General features: G+C 56.2%; 1 protein-coding gene across 4 annotated transcripts in view; it reads left to right on the top strand.

Annotated features, from left to right (window-relative positions):
* Positions 1 to 8,931: 8,931 nt before the first annotated feature.
* The window catches only part of GSE1 (Gse1 coiled-coil protein), a 419,522-nt gene continuing 412,445 nt past the window's right edge, over positions 8,932 to 16,008 (top strand). For 3 of the 4 annotated variants that reach the window (XM_070398663.1, XM_070398662.1, XM_070398661.1), the window contains exon 1: positions 8,932 to 10,907. In XM_070398663.1, coding sequence (XP_070254764.1) covers positions 9,495 to 10,907 — 1,413 coding nt within the window. In that variant the 5' untranslated portion in view covers positions 8,932 to 9,494. The remainder of the gene's footprint in view (positions 10,908 to 16,008) is intronic. The other variant, XM_070398667.1, reaches the window with a different exon arrangement.

Below are 16,008 nucleotides of genomic sequence, written 5' to 3'. Positions count from 1 at the left end.
CACTTCAGGGAGCAGCCGTGGGTGAAATGGACCTTCCTACAGCACCCACTGTTTCTGGTGCTTCTGAGTCCCGGCGCTGGTCCTCCCCGCAGCCATGAGGGGAGGTAGGCATGGTTTTTCTCCACACTCACCTGGACTAAGGGAATATGGCTCAGAAGTTCAGCCACTTGCCCAGGGTCGCACAGAGAGGTGGCAGGGCTGAGATTTCTATCCAAATCCAGAGGCGATGGACTTAAAAGTGGGGGCTCTGGCCTAGCCAGTTTGGCTCAGTGGATAAAGCGTTGGCTGTGGACTGAAGAGTCTCGGGTTTGATTCCAGTCAAGGGCACATACCTCAGTTGCAGGCTTAATTCTCATCCCTGGTCAGGGCTCGTGTGAGAGGCAACTAATCGATGTGTTTCTCTCACATTGATGTTTCTCTCTGTCTTTCCCCCTCCCTTTCATTCTCTCTAAAAACCAATGGAAAAATATGCTCAGATGAGGATTAACAACAACAACAAAAAGTGGGGGCTCTGGGTGCAAATTCCAGCTCCGTAACTTAGAAGCTGTATGATCTTGGCCAAGTGGCTTAGCCTCTCTGGACTTCAGTCTCCTCATCTATAATGTGGAAATAATACTTGTGCCCCTACCTCATCTGGTCACTGAAAGGATGAAGTGGACGATGGGTGGAGATTTAGAACAGAGCTTGGCTGGCTAAGGGTTGATCTCCTCACTCTAAGACACACCCCACTGAACCATCCGCTGGCCGCTTCTGTAGGCCCTGTGCAGTATCTAACCCAGCCCCCAGGATGGCAGGCAAGAACACGCTTTGAGCCCAGGAGGGAGTGGAGTCAAGACCCAAAGTGGGAACGAGGGACGGTAAGTCACTGTTCCTGGTGAGCGCCATCCTCTCGACAGCTGGAATGTTCTAAATCCTTCTAAGACCTGGGCAGATTGGCATTTTAAAATGTGTTTCCCCTTTTGGAGCGAGCCATGCCTAAGTATTTCTGGCCTGTGAAAGGAACATCATTTCAGAGCCAGGACAGTGAAACCACGCGTGCTCGCACAACCCAATGAAAACACCGGCCACTAAGCCCTTTTCCCTTGCAGCCTGTATGGGTTTCCTGGGGGCTGCTCAGCAGGCAGGGTGGGTGCCCTGCAGGGAGAGGGTCCATGGGCTCAGGCTGGTGGGCGGGCAGCTGAGAGGTGGGGGGGGAGGTCAGGAACTAGGGAACCTTGGGAACCCCACAAGCTACCACAAATGTGATTAAAAATGTCATATGCACTAAGGTCAAACATATGCTTATGCCGTGACCAGCAATTCTACTCCTAGGTATCTATTCAACACAAATGTCTCATGGATTTTTCAAGAAAAGACATGAATGAGAATGTTCAGAGAAACAGTATTCGTGTTAGCCTAAAACGGGAACTACCTAAAAGCCCACTGACAGTGGAATGGGTGAATAAATTGTGGTATATATAGTAGTGGAATACTATACAGCGATACAAAGCAGTGAGTACTCCTGCAGGCAAAAACAGGGATGTGCTTACTCTGTGAAAATTCCACATAATGCAGAGCCAAAAGCCAGACTCACAGAGCACATATATTTCTATTTAGACAAAGTACAAAGACGGTCTATGCAGACACATGCTACAAGCTACAACATAGTGAACCTTGCAAACATTACGCTGAGTGAAAGAAGCCAGGCACAAAAGGCCACACATGTGATTCCATTTATACAAAACATTCAGAATGGGCCAATCCATACAGAGAGAACGTACATTAGTGGCTGCCAGGGGCTCAGGGATTGAGGGGTGACAGCTAAAAGGAACGGGGTTTCTTTTCGAGGTGACGAAAATGTTTTCAAATTGATTGTGGCGATGGTTGCACAACTCTACATACACCAAAAGCCATTGAATTGCAATCACTGAATTGGTGGGTTGTGTGGTATGTGAATTATACCTCAATCAAGCTGCTAAAAATAAAAACACAATTTGGTGTTAGAAGTCAGGGGGCTGCTGGGAGACGGGACAGGCCTTATTTCTGGGTCCCGGTTACACAGATGTGCTTACTCCGTGAAAATTCCACAAGCTGGACCCCTGTGATGACGCACACTGTTCTGTATGGAGGCCACACTTCAACAAAAGGTTTTTAAGAAACAACAACCCAGTTTAGTGTTGGACACATGGTTCAGGCCCAGTTTACATCCCCATCAATGAGTCCAGGCCCAACCAACCGCAGAAATAAAAGACTAGGACAGGCCGGCTGGCGGTCAGGCTTTGGAATATCCTGTAGTGACTCAGAGTAACAGCTGGAAAGAATCTGCTGCTGCTGACTCCCCAGCCCCTGTCGGCAGTACCAGCACCAAGGACCTGCCGCAGCCCACTGAGTATTCCAGGGCCTGCGAGCTTGGCTGCTGAGGGTGAGGGGAGCCTGGGTGGGGGCAGGGCCGCTGGTGAAGCCCTAAACCGGACTCACAGGCATCCAGCAAGCCCTGACCAATAGCCTCCCTAACAGGACCCACCCAGGGACAAGGATGCCTTTATTGCAAAGGATCAGGGGAGGCTGGCCTGGCAGGCCAGGAGCTGGGCATACGGCAGTCAGTACACACCAGAGCAAGGCCCGTCTGCCTCTGTTTGAATTCAGCTTGACCACTTCCCAGCTCTGTGATCGCGGGACGTGCATTCAACGTTCCCATCAGTAAAACCGGGTAACATGCCTATTTCTCAGGCTGTCTGGAGACCTAAACTAGATGATGATGTAACCTCTGAACATAGCATCTCGGATGTAGTCAGTACACAGGGAAACATTGGCTGCCATTTTTACATGCTGTAGGGCACAGACTGGTTTGTATTGAGCACCTACTGCATGCCGGGCAACCTCAAGGCAGTTCCAAGTCATTACCTTCTGCTTTTGTCCCACCCCTCCCCCACCCACCTATGCCCAACTTTCTCCAGAAACCTCCCTGGCTCAGAAGCCAGGAAGCAACCACAGAAATGATCGCTGTGGATTTTGTGCTGCAAATCAGGGGTCTGTTGAGAAGCCAGCAGCAAGGGAGTCTTTGAGCACACTCAAGATTTATGTGGCGGGCCTGTCCCATCATCCCCAGTGGCAGGTCCACCCTGGTGATCATTTATCAAAGGAGTTTTATGAGGCTCCGAAGTTCATGGGAATAGCCTGGGATTCGGAGATGGAGGAGACTGGGGGAATGGTGTCTCCTGGACGGGGAGACTGGGCTGTTTGCTTCTGGATTCTTTTTCCAGGTTAACGGGAGCAGGCAGAATTTTAGGGGCACCTGATTCTGCTCTTCATCTAGTATGTATCCCGTGCTCTGATCCTTAATTGTGCAATGCAAGCAGTGATTTTTTTTTTTTCCTCCAGAAAGCACTTTGCAACTTACAAATGCCTCTGCCTATGTTGTGTCAGGCCCCAGATATGGAAAGTGGTCCCGACTTCCATTCTCTGAGGCTAATGTATTTGAAAGAAGAAGGGATGCTGAGTTAGGGTCGCCAACTCATCTTTTTCAGTGTTTACATTGAACAAGTCAGCACAGCTCACACATACAAAACACAAGGAGATTGCACCAGCCTGGCAGCTGGGAGCTTAGCTTGGTCTCAGGAACGGTGCCCTTCAGCCTCAGTCTCCTCATTTCTCAAATGGAGATGGGGACTCCTGCTTGGCTCTGCCCTGCAACCTAATACATGTGAAATGGTTCATACACCCAAGACCTCCATAAATCCCAGGTCTTGTTTTTCTTTATTGTTAACGATTTCATTTCCTCCTCTGAGAAGAACATACTTTTGCCAGTAGCCGGCTATGTTTGAAGCTCTATTTGAGAGGAGAGAAGCGCTTGCTTCATTCTTAGGCAAAAAATAGGGCAGTCAGATGATACATTATGTTTTTCTAGTCCCCAGTGAGCTAGAGGCCAAACACACAGCATACGTAGCCTCTAAAAGAGGCAGGATGGGCCAGCCTGGGAAGGTGCATGGGCCTGGGAGGGATGCCAGGGGTGCGTGCACAGTGTAGAGGGAGGAGGAAATGGCAAAGGCCCCAGTGAGGCGGAAGTGGGGGTATGGGGTCCAGAGAAGCTGGGGCACTGATCTGGACTGCTGGCACTGGGAAGAGTAAGAGACTAGAAGACGGAGCAGGGGAGATGGCGGGAGCTGCCCGACTCTGGAACTTAGAAGGTGTGGTGAGGTTTGGGATATAGTCTGGCATCCCAGGTTCAAGCAGGGATGGGCCCTAACTGTGCCCCTGGCTTTGAGACACTGTGGGATGGGAAAAGGGAAGCCACCCAGGCTCTGCTCTGGTGGGAGAGGCAGGCTCAGAAACAGACACATAAAATCACCTGTGCTCAGTGCTGGGAGCCTGGAAGCTCACTCTCCCCCAGGGTGAGGGCAGGTTCCTGAAGCTTCTGAGCCAGCCCTGCAGGAAGCCTCAAGTCTGAGATGTGCCCAGCTGCTCTGCAATGATGCTTTGTGGTCTCCTGCAGAACTGAGGGGCGGGCCTTTCCTCCCGTTTCCTCCCGTTTCCCGGAGCCAGGTCTGCCTGTGAGCCTCTGTCAGAGCTTTTCAAGTCCACTGCACTCGCATCCTAGGAACAGAGATGGGGAGAGCTGGGGCCGCACACTGCAGGGTCTGAGGGAGCTGCAAATGGGGTGGAGAGACTCAGGGAAGCAGAGAGATGGCTCTGCTGGGGTTGGGAGGCTGTGGTTCTGGGATATTCTGGTGGCTGATTCCTGATGAGCTTTTCTCACTTCTCCCTTACAAACGGGAACTTTGAGACTATTCTGGCATGTGGCACTAATACAGATGTGCCTTGACATTCCTCATCTTCGTGCACACTTGGCCTGTTTTGTGTCCAGGCACAAACCTGCCAGGGCCTCAGTTTCCTTACCTGTGAAACTGGGACGCATGTGAGGAGAAGGAGGACAAGACTGCCCTTCCTGCCCTAACAAGCTGGCATCTCAGACTTAGGGCAAAGCTAAGGGACTGATGGAGACATGGTGCCTAGGTCCAGCCACCACGCTGTGTGACCTTGGGCCTTTACTGCCCTTCCCTGTGCCTTGGTCTCCTCACCTGTAAACTGGGGATATAACAGAACCTACCTCATTGGCTCATTGTTAAGATTTGGTGTCTTTGCATCTGTAAGGCACGGGTCTCTGCGTGTACTTCACATCCCACCCACGTGCCAAACTACTGTCACCTCTGTGTTCAGAGAGAGTGCTTCGCCTGGGCTGTCTCACTCCATCCTCCTCCCAGCGCTATGGGGACGTTGTTTTGTTATCCCCGTTTTATAGATGGGGAAACTGAGGCTCAGAGAGGTTAAGTTGCAGGTCAAGGCCACACAGCTAGTAAATGGCAGAACTGCGGTGTTAATCTGCTATATCAATCTGTACTCGTGGCCCCACCCAGATGCCATCCACCCACAGATCACCAACCATCATCACCTGCCTTCCTCCTTCCGAGATCTGTGCCTGGCTCCCGAGATGTGTGGCAGGGGAATTACCTGAGTCACTGGGTCATTGAGGGAAATAAAACATCCAACTGGATGCTTCTCTCCTCCTGCTCCTGGCCTACTTCATATGCACACATAGGCACATGCATGTACATATGCACACGTACACACCAACACATGCAAACACAAATACACAGAGACACTTGAATGCATGCATACTCATACACACAAGCACATGCAGGCACACACCTTCACACATGTGGCACATACTGACTGATTCCAGCTTAGCCAAGAAAACTCCACCTCCCTTTTTTTTATCCCGTTGACCCCTGGGGCCCTCCTTCCTCAGACACTGTGTGGGACCTCATCACAGTGTCCCTCTCACCTCAGATTGCAGACAGGCAGTAGTAGAACCTCCTCAACACTGGACAGAGCCAGGCAGAGTCAACACGCACACACACTGTCACCTACAACGTGCCAGGCCCCGTGCCCAGAGCATCGGGCTCTCTCTGCCTCATTTGATCCACACACAAAAATCTGGTGAGGATCAAGATCCTATTGTACAGAGCAGGAAACTGAGATTTAGGGAGCTGAGAGGTTTTCCCAAGGCTCACTCAACCAGAGAGGGATGGGACAGGATATCCACCCTGAACAAGACAGACCTGATTCCTGCCCGGGGAAAGGAGCACAGACAGGGAACAGTCGACAGAGAAGAAAATCAACAGCAAATTCCTATGCCAATGAGCTGAGTCAGAGAATAACAGGAGGGACCGATTTGAAATGGAGACGGCAGCGAAGTCTCTCCGGGAAGATACTGCAGCCAAGATCATAAAGAGAAGAGGAACAGAGAGCCCAGAAAGGCATTTGAGGTGGAAGGAACAGCATGTGCAAGCCTGAAGGAACCCACGAGTAACCCCACAGTGGACCTGCACTGCCTAAGCTGGCATAGCTTTACCAGCAACTCTTGGTCTGTGTGAGGCTTCCTACTTGTGCTAGGATACAATCAAACAGACCTCACCCTTTAAAGTTTTTCTAACCCGTCCACCTCCTCTCACCAGGTATTAAAAATGCCAGAAGCAGGGAAACCCCTTGCCCTGCCTCCAACATTCCTTCGGGGCAGTTTGGCTGATACAGCTGTTTTATGAGCCTCGGTGAAGGCCTGCATTTTGCATTTCTGGCGATGATGCCGATTTTCCTGTTCACCCCTGGACTGTGACCCCTGGAATAGCCACCAGGGTTTCCAAAGAGGTGGCCCTTTCCTCTTGTTCCATTTATTTATAATGCATGGCCCTCCTCCTCGCCAGAGGAAGCCTAGTTTTATTTACATGTCAGTGCCCCAGAGGGCACAGGGGCCCACATGGCACCTTTGTCCCCGGGCTCACTCTGGGCTCCAGCTGGCAGGTCAGGGTAGCTGTCACCTGCTTAGAAGTCAGAGACTCATAGAATTTTTGAGGCTGGAAGGGGTGGCATTTCACAGATGGGAATGTGAGGCCCAGAAAGGCCTGGACGTGCCAAGGCCTCTCAGCCTGTCAGAGCGCAGGGAGTACGGAGGGGTCCTTGCCATGCCTCCTACCATAGACAATCACGGTCAGCAGAGGGTGATGGGGACCAGATGTGTGCCTGCTGAGGCTGCACAGGGTCTGACTCCCAGCCCCAGCACTCCTGAAAAGCAACTTAACCCTCAGTGCCTCCTCTTTCTCATCCGTAAAACAGGCTGTCCATCACACTTTAACCCAGCATTACTGGGAGGAGTCACTGTGCTGGTGCATATAAAGTGCTTAGAAAAGCTCTGGCGGGTGTGCTCAGTGGTTAGAGCTTCAGCTCGAGGGTTTGATTCCTGGTCAAGGACAGGTATCTGGCATGCAGGAGGCAACCAATCGATGTTTCTCTCTCTCTCTTCTTCTCGTCCACTCTCCTTAAAAGTCAGTGAAAAAAATATCCTCCGTTAAGGATTAACAATAACTAACTAAATAAATAAATAACTAAATAAATAAAGTGCTTAGAAAAGAACCCTGGCACATGCTAAGGTCTCTGTGTATTAAATAAGTACAATGCATCTATTCACATACACAATAATTACATGGAAACAGTGAATCCCCTGTCAGCGCTCCTGTTTAACAAGAGGAAGGAAGGCCCCAGAGTTGTTGAGTCACTTGCCCTGGAACACACAGCTCTGGACACACAGGACCCTTTCTGCCCCTGGACAGGGGTGCAGAGGGGTGTGTCAGGCGGAGGCCTCTGCCCCCAGGATGGTGCGTCTACGAGTGTGTTCCAGGAGAGGGGAAGGCTCCTCTTCCCTCTGCCTCCAAATTTAGAACACTGGGCACTGGAAAGTGCCCCCAACTCTGGGCCGCGGAGGGCTGTAATGGCCCTTGTTGGGTCCCCCCTTTAGAAGGAGGAGGGGGCCATAGCACCCTGAATGGAACTGGCTCCTGGACTGAGGCTGCTCTTCCCCCGAGAGCGCCTCCGCAGACTCCTCAGTCTCAGGGGACACCAGCCACTTCCTTACCTGGCTCCTCCTGCGTCCTGCTTGACCTTTACTTAAAGACCAGCTGTAGCAGCTGATGGGTTTCCGCGGGTCCCCCGAGGAGACCCTTCAGACAGCTCCAGCCTGGCGCGCTGGAGAGAGCCCCTAATTGGGGCAATGAATCATCGTTCGCGGCTCCCGGCTGGACACAAAATAGATAGAGGAGCCGGCGCGCTATTGTGCGCAGTTTGGGACGCGGGGGGAGGGAAGAGGGGGAACAGCCGAGGAAAGGGGGAGAACGGGGAGGAGGAGGGGAGGGCGCGCGAGGGAGGGATTCCCCGCCCGCTGGTTCCCGCCCGCTCTCCTCCTCCCTTCTCCTCCCTCCGCGCCCGCCCTCCCGCCTCCCTCCTCCCCAATTAAATGACCCAACGCTTTGGCAGGCGCCGAGCTCGCACATGCGGCTGCCGCTCCAGCCGCCCGGGGCCCGCCGCCGCCGCCGCTGCGTTCCGGGCGCGCTGGGCGCGGCGCCGCCGGGGGCTGGGCGGGCCGGGGGCGGGGGGGCGCCCCTGTGAGCGGCCGAGCTCCCGCGCCCGCGCCGGCCGCCCGCCGCCAAACTTTGCGGCGCGCACACATGCTCCAAGTTGGGCGCGGCGGCGGCGCGGGCGGGCGCTGAGGGCGGCGCGGGGCGGCCATGAGCGGGCGGCCGGTCTCCCGCAAGCAGCGGCTCATGGCCGCCGTGGGCGAGCGGGCGGCGGGCGGCGGCGGCGCGCGGCTCTCCTGCTTCATCTGCGGCGGCGGCATCGGGCGCGGCAAGGAGCTGAAGCTGCAGGTGAAGCAGCCGGCGGCGGCGGGCGCGGGGACCCCGGCGCAGCCCTTCTTCCCGTTCCTGCAGCAGCAGGAGCCGGCGCCCGGCGCGCGCGAGCTGTCCCCGGCCGACGGCTGCGTGCTGGTGTGCGCCGTGTGCCGCTGCTTCCTGGGCGAGCAGTGGGCCGCCTTCGAGCGCGCCCGCACGCCCGTGGACAAGCGCATGTACTGGCTCAAGCGGCCCCACCAGTGCGACGCGGGCGCGGGCGGGCGCCGCGGGGGCGCAGGGGCCCCCCGCGAGTGGAACGTCGCCTACGCTCTGGGTGGCGCGGCCGGCGATGACGACGAAGACGACGACGGCGGTGGCCCCGGCCCCCGGGTCTCCGCCGAAGAGCCTCGAGACTCGGAGTTGTCCGAGCTGTCGGACACCGACCCCCTCTCGGAGCCCGACCCTGTCGCGCGCGACGCCTTAAGCCCCCGCCAGGACGGGGCGCCAGCGGCGCGGACCCCTCTGGGGCCTGGGCCTCGAGGGGGCCGCTGCCAGGAGTGGAGGACGGCGCCGGGACCCCCTCCGGGACAGAGCGTCGAGACCCCCGCGCAGGGTGACCTGGAGGAGGAGGAGGGGGACCCCTCGAAGCTCCACGTGGACAGGGAGCCCAAGACCGGCATTCGGCGCCGGAGAAAGGGTTTCGGGAGGCCCTGGGTCCCTGAGGCCCGGGCCAGTGTCCTGAGAGGGATTCAAGGCCCTTGGCCAGGCCCTCCAGCCCCAGTGGCCCCTGCAGACGGCATGATAGGAGCCCCTTCAGGCAGGGCCGCCAAGACGCTGGAGAGCAGGCCCCTGGGGGAGCCCCGTGGAGGCTACTGCCTCTCTGAGGACAGTGACATCCACATCACAAGCGAGGAGGAGGACCGCAAGGAGCCGCCTCTCCCGAGCCCCTGTGGCCCCAAAGAAAAGGAAACCGGTGGCCGAGTCCCCCGGGTTCCTCCGGAGAGCCGCCCGGCGCCACCAGGGGGCCTTTGCTGCTACATCTGCGGGTCGGCGCTGTCCCCGGCCTCGCAGCACCAGATCCACGTGCAGAAACAGGAGAAGCTGGCTCAGGCCCCCTTCTTTCCCTTCCTGTGGCTGCACAGCCCACCTCCCGGGGCTCAGCCCATCAGCGAGGGCGGCAGCACCCTGGTGTGTCCCTGCTGCTTCTCCTCCCTCATGCAGCAGTGGCAGAGCTTCGAGCTGGCCAGCGTGCCTGTCCTGCAGAGACTGTACGTGGTGCCTCTGAACAGCCACGCCCCCGGCATGGCCTCCAAGGGCAGGAGGCTCCCGAGGGAGGAGGGCACCACCTCGGGGACCCTGCCAGAGGCCTGCTACCTCTGTGGGGAGGACTGCACCCCTGACGCCCGGGCTGTGGCCTCCAGGATCCTCAATGGCAATGCCAGGAGCACCATGCATTTCCCCTTCCTCAGCCTCCTGCCCTGTCCCCCCAATGCCCGAGGCCCCAACAAGCGAGGTGAGGTTCGTAGCTGCCCCAAGTGCTTCAGCGTCCTGGAGGACATCTGGGCCCTGTACCGGGCCTGTCAGAATGAGGACCTCATCACCTCTGTGCAGGGCTTCCTGGGCAGGTACCACCAGGCCTTCCCTGCCTCTGACCCTGCTCTCTCCGAGCTGCCCACATCGACCCAGGGCAGCGCCGTGTCCGTCTGCTACATCTGCGGGACTGAGCTGGGCCCCGGGAAGGAGTTCCAGCTCAACGTGAACCCCTCCAGTCGCTTGGGCGAGAAGGAACCCTTCTTCCCCTTCCTCACTGTGTACCCACCTGCTCCACGTGCCAGGCCTGCCGACTCCACAGGCCTGGTGGCCACCTGCGTGCTCTGCTACCACGACTTGCTAGGCCAGTGGCTGCAGCATGAGGCACGCAATGCCCACCATGCTGTCAGTGCCTGGTCCCGGCAGTACCAGGTGGACACGTTTGTGTGCTTCTTCTGCCAGCAGGAGAGGAAGCGGTGTCTTGGGTTGAAGGCTGTGCGGGTGGCCCGGCTGCCCTTGTTTCTCTATACCCTGCGAGCGAGCCACAGTCTGCTGGTGGACGACGGGCGGCAGCTGATCATCGGCGCCTGTGTGGAGTGTGGGACACTGGTGTGTGCTGGCCAAGGGCTTACCCGCCAGGGACCTGTGGGCTGGAGCTCCCCAGTGGCAACGGCGATAAAGGTAAGCAGCGGTTCTCATCTCATCCTCTGAAATCCAGGCAGGGAAAGAAGAGATGTTTTCTGTTTCTCTGCCAGGAGTTAGCACTGATTCTGTGTGATGTGTTCCAGCAGGAGGTGCCCTGCCTGAGTCAGCAGGCTGGTGCTGGGTGGATGTACCGGCTTGGCTGGCTCAGAGGCATGCCCAGCTCAGAGGAGTTGGGGGCCAGGAGTGGTCTTGTGGAAGAATAGGGCACAGCTGAAAACAGCAAGCATGGGCCTGAACTTGAGTGTGTTTGCAGCAGAATCTACCAAACAGAGGAAGTTCGGGGCATGTCTGTCATCCGCCTGATAACATTGGTAATTAGTCCAGCCACGCAGGTCACCGAGAGGTCTCCGTACTTACCCGGTTTCAAACACATCAGAGGTGGAAGTTCCTCTTCACTCTAGCTCCCTGGTGGCTTAGCTTTTCCAGATTTTTCCATCCAAGTTCACACTTTTCCTTTGTGACTCTGGCTGCTTAACAGCAGATAGAAAGATTTCCAGATGTGGGGGTTTGGTACCCAGGAGGACAGTGGCCTAAACAGACTTTTCCCCCTGTGGGAAGTGAGTCTTTCTTCTCTGCAAGTCAGCTGTGCCGGAGGAGGCAGGAGGCCTGGCGCTGGCCCTGTTTATAAGGCGCCTGCCTTCACGCTGCCTGCCCAGGAGGAGCCAGACAGGGCTCAGTTCATTTCGGATCTGGCTTTGCAAAGGCTGAAGCAGGCGCTGCCCCTGGTGGGTCTGAAGTGGGCATCTGTGAGCTGTGATCAGCATTATGGCCACCCAGGGTCATGAATCCTGATTTCTACCAAAGACAGACTGGCTTGTTTCAATCAGACGCCTGTAAGCGGTAGCCGCTGGTGAGGGGCCGGCAGAAGGATGTGGGAATGGGGAACTCTCTCTCTGGTCTGTTCAGGAATAGTCATTCCACTTGTTTGAAAGGTTCCTGTGTCCATGTGTGTGGCACCTTTAAAGTGACCGAGCCCATGGCCTGGCCGGCGTGGCTCAGTGATTGTGTGTCAAGCTAGGAGCCAGGAGGTCATGGTTCGATTCCCAGTCAGGCCATATGCCTGGGTTGAGTGCTCGATCCCCAGTGTGGGGTGTGCAGGAGGCAGCCAATCAGTGATTCTTTCTCATCATTGATGTTTCTATCTCTCTCTCCCTCTCCCTTCCTCTCTGAAATAAAATAAATAAATAAAGTGACATGGCCCAAATTTGCGCCCCCCCCCCCCTCTATCCCCCGTCATGTGTTTGGCCCCATTCCTCATGCTCTGTCCAGGGCTCCTTCTCCACTGATGTTGCTTTGGACTTCAGAGCTGCCTTTGGGGACTTTGGTGGTAGGTCCTCTCATTTGTGGTGGGTGGCAGATCTTTGTGGCGCCTACTGCTGGGCATCTGGAGAATTGCACTTTCCACAAGGGCTGGCACTGGGAGAAGAGCCCAGCTTTGGAGCAGGAAGGACCTGGGTTCCACTCTTTTCCTTTCTCTGAGAGACCAAGTGCCAGTGAGTCCGTTTATTATCCTCGCCGAGCTCTTTCCTTGGCTGAGGAGTGGCAATCTCTATCACCCGCCTTGCAGGGTCACTGTGAGAACTGAATGAATGGGGGAATGTAAACACTCCCAGAAAGTCAAGTGCTTGGATCGTAGTGGGACCATGTCCACCCGACGTGTTGGGGCAGTTTTTTCTGGGTTAATCTTCCACGAGGCTTCGGGTTTGCAGGCTGGGTGTGGATTTCAGGTATGACAGTGTGTCATGGGGTAATCAAAGTGCTGTCTATGGGGCCTCTCCGACAGCATGTTTTCTGCAGAACATCCAAACTGGGCTGAGTTTTCTCATGTTGATTTGCTCGCTCGTCAGGATTGATGAGATGCCAACTGGGGGCCTCAACGGATAGGAGCTTGAGGAAACAAAAGAAGCTACAGTTCTTAGTCCAGCTGGGGAGGTGGGAGTGGAGGGTAGCCTGTTGTGGAAGAACTCGCAAGCTGGTGTCTGTCCAGAAGGGGTCAGTGTGAGTTTGGGAAGGCTGGATGTCAGACTAACTTTTGCACCATTTCTTTTTCTAACTCCTCACCATGGCCCTATGAGGCCCGATGATTCCCATTTTACAGATGAGTAAGTCGAGACTCAGAAAAGTCCGATGACCTTGATAACTATTCAAGTAGATGGCTAAGGGGCTTTTGAGCCCTGATCTTCTGATCCCTAAGTCCTATTCATTGGATGGAATGAGGTAAAGCAGGAGGAAAGGGACAGAGGTAAGGAGGAGCCATGCAGCCTTGGATGGGCAGGAGGACCTGTGGGATTGGTGGAGGTGAGATGAAGGGGAAGTCAGGATGGAGTAACTAGAAGCCTTGAAAGCAGGAAAAGGAAGTTGGGTTTAGGGGAGCAATAAAAACTTCTTACAAGAAGGCTTGGAACAGGCCAGGAACAGATCCCCGCAGGGCCTGGCTGTGGCAGCAATGCAGGTGGATGGTGAGGCCAGCGCGCCTGTTTGTGGTGGAGGCAGCAGGGTGGGCCTCAGGCTGGATTAGACGATGGAAAGAGAAGCATAGACCCCACCTGTAAGAGCACCTGATTGATGGGAGATGCCGGAAATGCAGCCTCTGCCTTTCCTCCCGGCACCTCTGCCTCCCATTCATTCAGCCAGCATTTACGAGGTACCTCCTCTGAGGCTGGTGCTGTTCTAGACACCGAGGACTTGGTGGCAAGTTCAGAGCCTTCAGTGTCAGGGGACAAAGAGTCAACAAAGACTATAGCCTCCTGCAGAGCTGGGAGCACGGCAGGAGGAGGAGGAGTCCGTGCCAGGCCCGGGCGGGGAGAGCGCATGCACGCTTGCGGGAGCTGGGAGCACTACAAAGGGACTGGTGCGCAGGAACTGTGGGCAAAGAAGCAGCTGAGCCACCCGGGAGGGGCAGAGGCCGCCACGCTCGTCTCCTATGCCAGCTCCCGACTCCTTGGTTCTCACGTTCATATTCTGTGTCTCTCTTTAGCGTGTGGTTTGAGAATTTGGGGGGAGTGGCTCGGGCTTTGGAGGGTGGCCGCAGGGAAACCACTTAACTGGGACGGCATGTTCCAGAGCCTCATCCATACCGCCTTCTATAATGCCTCAGCTGTTTCCTGTTAGCATTTATTCCTTAGTGACAACTTTAAATAGTATGAAAGAAAATGTGAGAGAAGGAAGGAGGGAAGGAGGGAAGGAAAAGAGGGAAGGAAAGGAGGGAAGAAAGAAAGAAAGGAAGGAAGGAAAGGAAAGAGAAGGGAAAGGAAGGGAAGGGAAGGGAAGGGAAGGGAAGGGAAGGGAAGGGAAGGGAAGGGAAGGGAAGGGAAGGAAAGGGAAGGGAAGGGAAGGAAAGGGAAGGAAAGAAGGACGGAAGGAAAGAAGGACGGAAGGGAAGAAGGAAAGAAAAGAGAGTGTCACCAGTGCCCTTGGGGTGTGTTTGTGGCTTTTCTCTCCAGCTGGACCCCTTGCCCCGGAGCACCCTGCCCTGCAGTCACCACGTCTCTGAGCCGCCGCTCGGATAGGGCTGTGTCAAGGCTGGGCTGGGGAGGCTGCAACCCACCCTTCCAGGGGCCTGGCATCCCTTCCCCGGGGAGGAACCCCATCACACACAAGGCTCTGCAGAGCCACCGAAAGACCCTGGGCTTCATTTTCATTCTGACAGGCCTGGCTTTCGTTTTCATTCTGCTGGGAGCTGGCTGTGTGACCTTGGGTAAACGCATGCCCTCTCTGAGCCTCCGTTGCAGTGTAGATGATCATCCTCTGGAAGGCTTGTGATGTCAGAGCAGCTTACGTTCAGCAAGGATACGAGACGTGTCCATTCCTTTCTCCCTCCCTGAGGTACTGGATGCTCTGCTGGGTCTCTTGTTGTCACCCTCCGGCTCTGACGTCGCAGTCCCTGGCCCCCACCTCTCTGCTGGGGGTGGAGAATGGTTGTCCCTCTCTTCAAAGCTAGTGGGCGCGGCGCAGCTGACCAGGCTGCTGGAGATGGCACTGGGGACATCATGATGATGATGCCTGTAGAGGATGTTTTCCGTGTTCCAGGCTGTGCCACCTGCTTCACCTGTGTTCACACTTACTGAATCCTCATCACAACCCTGTGTGGGGAGGGGCCACTGTGCTCATTTCTTAGAGGAAACAGCAAGTCCAGAGAGATCAAGTAATTTGCCCAAGGTCACTCAGCCAGTAACAGCAGGACCAGCATTGGGCCCAGGAGTCCAGTTCTGTTGTCTGTGCCCCAACCTCTACTCTGTCCTGCCGTTCTGTCCTCTCTGGGGCTCCAGCTGTGAAGGTGGCAGTGCCCTCCGGGGGGCAGGTCATCATTTTCTCTGCATGTGTCTCCTCCACCCAGCGCAGCTGAGAGGCAGGAGGTGTCTGTATGGACTAGAGGCCCCAAGAAGCCCCCACTAGCCGGCTCTCTGTCCCCCGCTCCTCTGGCCTGCTGACAGCCTGTGCCCTGTGTCTGTGCTCTCCTCAGCATTGCTCAGGTGTTCTCCTGCTGCTGGGAGAGGCCTGCTCCGTCCAAGATGGGTCAGCTGCATGATCGATTGGCTTTCCTTGCAAGCCAGTTGGCGGGCAGGCCGCCCTTCCCTCTTCCAGCTCCGTCTGGAGAGCGTTCTGGGTAATGGAGCGTGCAGCTGTTTACCTAACCGCACCCTGGCCCCTCACCGTGGGGACGCCTCGCCGAGCCCCCGAGTGCGGCCTCCCAGCCCAGAACAGGTGTTGCTGCCGCGGTGCCTTTCTTTTCTCAGCGCTGACATCTGAGGCCTGCAGAGCGCGTCTGTCATCACTCGCCTGTCAGGCCCGGCACGCACATCTGTTTCCCGTGTTTCCTGGCGATCTGCGCCCACACGGCTCCTGCTCTTCAGGGAGGGCCTGGCCACTCCTGCTGCCCCGTCCAGGCCAGTGGGGCACCTCAGCATGGCGACGGATCAGACCGGGGAGCTCTGTGGGCTGCCCCGCTGGGCTGGCTGGCACCCTCTCCCAGGCCGTGGCTGGGAAGTAACTGGGCTCTAGGCCTTTCTCAAGCGCCAACCACCTTCTCCAGGGCAAGTCTGTGCTTTGCTTGACAGTTGGGAGCCATCTGCTCCGA

This window comes from Myotis yumanensis, unplaced genomic scaffold (assembly GCF_028538775.1).
Source record: "Myotis yumanensis isolate MYYU_CA2020_CCGP unplaced genomic scaffold, mMyoYum1.0.hap1 SCAF_18, whole genome shotgun sequence".
Taxonomy (NCBI): domain Eukaryota; kingdom Metazoa; phylum Chordata; class Mammalia; order Chiroptera; family Vespertilionidae; genus Myotis; species Myotis yumanensis.
This window is presented reverse-complemented; position numbering and strand designations above follow the sequence as displayed.